The following is a 2,503-nucleotide window of genomic DNA, read 5'->3' on the forward strand; positions in this document are numbered from 1 at the left end:
CTCTCTCCCTCCTTCTACCCGCCCGGCTCGCCTCTCTTCTCCTCGCCGCCGTCGGGCCCGACCGATCCGTGGGCGTGCGTCGTGCGTGCTTATTCCCGGCTTCTGGGGGGCTTAGGCTGCGCCGCTTGTTGATTTAGGATTCGGGGGGCGCTTTTTCTTTGTTTGTTTGGAGAACGCGTGTTAGGAGGCACTTGTGTGGATTATCTGAGAACCAGCAATCGGTAGTAGGATGCTAGGGTTGCCGTGCTCTCTCTCTTAGCAAGGTTATTATTGCATAACTGAAGTTCGTGCTCTCCGTCTTGGGCAGGAAAAATGGCCGAGCATCTCTTTGAGGACATCTTCCACGTGACCAGGATCGACCCGGATGGCAAGAAGTTCGACAGAGGTATTTGGCCCTGGCTGTTATGCATGGTGAATTTACAGTTGTACTGCGCAGTGCTTTGCTCTGCCCAAATCATGCTGATCATTTATGCCTGTCCATCTCTTGGAGTTAGTTTCTGTTAGCAGTTACATAGCAACATAATTTTTCACAGTTTAAGAAAAAGCGCTAGGCGTTAATTGTGGGTTTTGCCACCGCCTTGCGCTCTTCTGACCAAAGCACATGCTTATGCACAATTATGTGTAGATTAAGCGCTTGGCCTTTTGAGGTTTTTACTTTGGAATTCATGCCTGCCCAGTTCACAGTGCTCTGCAATGTTTGGATCCTGGACTGTTAACACTTAACGTCATAGCGACGCTTGTGCAACCTCGTAGCTGCAGATGATTATACTGAACTGAAACGTTTACCTTTCCACATCGGTGTGCAGTTAATCGCATTGAGGCTAGAAGTGAGCAGTTGGAGATGTACATGCAATTAGATATCGCTACCGATGTCTACCCAATGCATATGGGTGACAAGTTCACCATGGTTTTAGCTCCGACACTGAATCTGGATGGGACTCCAGACACTGGCTACTATACACAGGTAACATTACCTTATTCTTCTTAGAAGCTGATCATGAGATAATTTGGCAACTGAATGGCGTGAACGTGGCTCATTATGTGTGACAGTTGCCTAAAATGTTGTTATTGTCTTACATGGACTTGTCTTCATGGAGGACCCATGTTTAGGGGCTGATACTCAGGAAGCTCATGTTATTTCTTTCCTCCTTTCAGGCTGGTAGGAAAACACTTGCTGACAAGTATGACTATGTAATGCATGGAAAGCTTTACAAGATTTCAGAGGACAATTCCAGCAAGGATAAAGGACCTACTAAAGTGTATGACTTCTCTGAACTCTAGATTAGTGATTTTGTGTGGGTTTTTAATCTTCCAGGATTTGATTTATGTGATATGTTTGAGTAATATATGATTTAATGTGAGATCGATTTCTTACTTCCATATAGCCAATGAAGAATTTGCCTTATAACCGTGTTGCTGAAGCTCGTGAGTTTGAGAGTACATAATGATTCTCTTATTTTCCCTTCAGCTCCTTAATCCTGGCTTCTTAATGCATCTTCATATAATCCTGTGTGGGTGGGGGAGGGGTGTTGAGATTGCTTGATGCGCGTATTACTGAGTAACTTGGTGAATATACTCCAATATAAAGGCTGTTGTTTGAGATTGCTTCCTTTTGAGTGTTACTGAGTAACCTGATGTATACATGGTCAAAGATAATGGGTGGGTGGGGCAGTTCAAATTGCTATGTGAATGTTACCTAGTAACATGGTGTATATACATGGTCCAAGATAAGGGGTTGGTTTTGGGATTGCTTAATTTGAGTGTTACTGACTAGCCTGATGCTATATACACGGTCCAAGATGAGGCTCGGCTGCTTTCCCTCAAAATGAATGTTATCGCAAATGAGATAATGCCATGGGCTGTTCCCATGTGGAGATCTTTGGTGCAACTCATAGACTCATACAAAGAGCAAAGTTCCATCCGTTGAAGGGCTGATTGAAGGATTTGGTTTTACATATTTGATATTCCAAGTTTATAGTTTGTACTTACTAGAAATATTCTTAAATATTTGCAAAAGGAGCTCATTTTTCTTATGAAACAGATGAAGCAAAATTTATTGATAGGTGTGTTGACGGTCTTTTCTTCTTTTTGAACCATATAAGCATGCTTGGCTAGTTGTATTATGTGAATCACACATTCACACCATGCAGTACAAGTGCAACTAAGAATGCCTATTTTTATATCTCAAACCGACCCACACCTTTTACACCTAGTGGCTACTTCTCAACCAAGTAATTTTACCAATTCACTCGTGCAACTGTTCTAATGATCTTACTCACTTTTTCCTCTCTCCAGGGAGATCTATGCATCTTTTGGTGGCCTCCTGATGTTGCTCAAAGGCGATCCTTCAAGTGCTGCTAACCTCGAGCTGGATCAAAGGCTGTTCCTCCTCATCCGAAAGGTGTAAGCGTGGCATCTACCGGATAACCAGTGCTTGTAGTTCACTCAGGGCTATACTGAGCCTGTGATCGTTTGGATGCTAATCGCCCTACACCCTTATGTA

General features: G+C 43.4%; 1 protein-coding gene across 1 annotated transcript; it reads left to right on the plus strand.

The window, feature by feature from the left end:
• The first annotated feature begins 265 nt into the window (after positions 1-265).
• On the plus strand, positions 266-2,497 carry LOC119362461 (DNA-directed RNA polymerases II, IV and V subunit 8B-like). Its single transcript, XM_037627681.1, has 4 exons — positions 266-385; positions 807-964; positions 1,156-1,259; positions 2,296-2,497. The coding sequence occupies exons 1-4, from the start codon at positions 313-315 to the stop codon at positions 2,405-2,407; spliced, it is 447 nt and encodes a 148-aa protein (XP_037483578.1). The 5' UTR covers positions 266-312; the 3' UTR covers positions 2,408-2,497.
• The last annotated feature ends 6 nt before the right edge of the window (positions 2,498-2,503 follow it).

The sequence above is a fragment of the Triticum dicoccoides genome, chromosome 2B (genome assembly GCF_002162155.2).
Source record: "Triticum dicoccoides isolate Atlit2015 ecotype Zavitan chromosome 2B, WEW_v2.0, whole genome shotgun sequence".
Lineage (NCBI taxonomy): Eukaryota > Viridiplantae > Streptophyta > Magnoliopsida > Poales > Poaceae > Triticum > Triticum dicoccoides.

Coding starts and splice junctions, on each gene's coding strand:
- LOC119362461 (XM_037627681.1), top strand. CDS start 313: ATGGCCGAGCATCTCTTTGAGGACATCTTCCACGTGACCAGGATCGAC. Junction 965..1,155: donor ACACTGGCTACTATACACAG/GTAACATTACCT, acceptor TCCTCCTTTCAG/GCTGGTAGGAAAACACTTGC. Junction 1,260..2,295: donor GATAAAGGACCTACTAAAGT/GTATGACTTCTC, acceptor TCCTCTCTCCAG/GGAGATCTATGCATCTTTTG.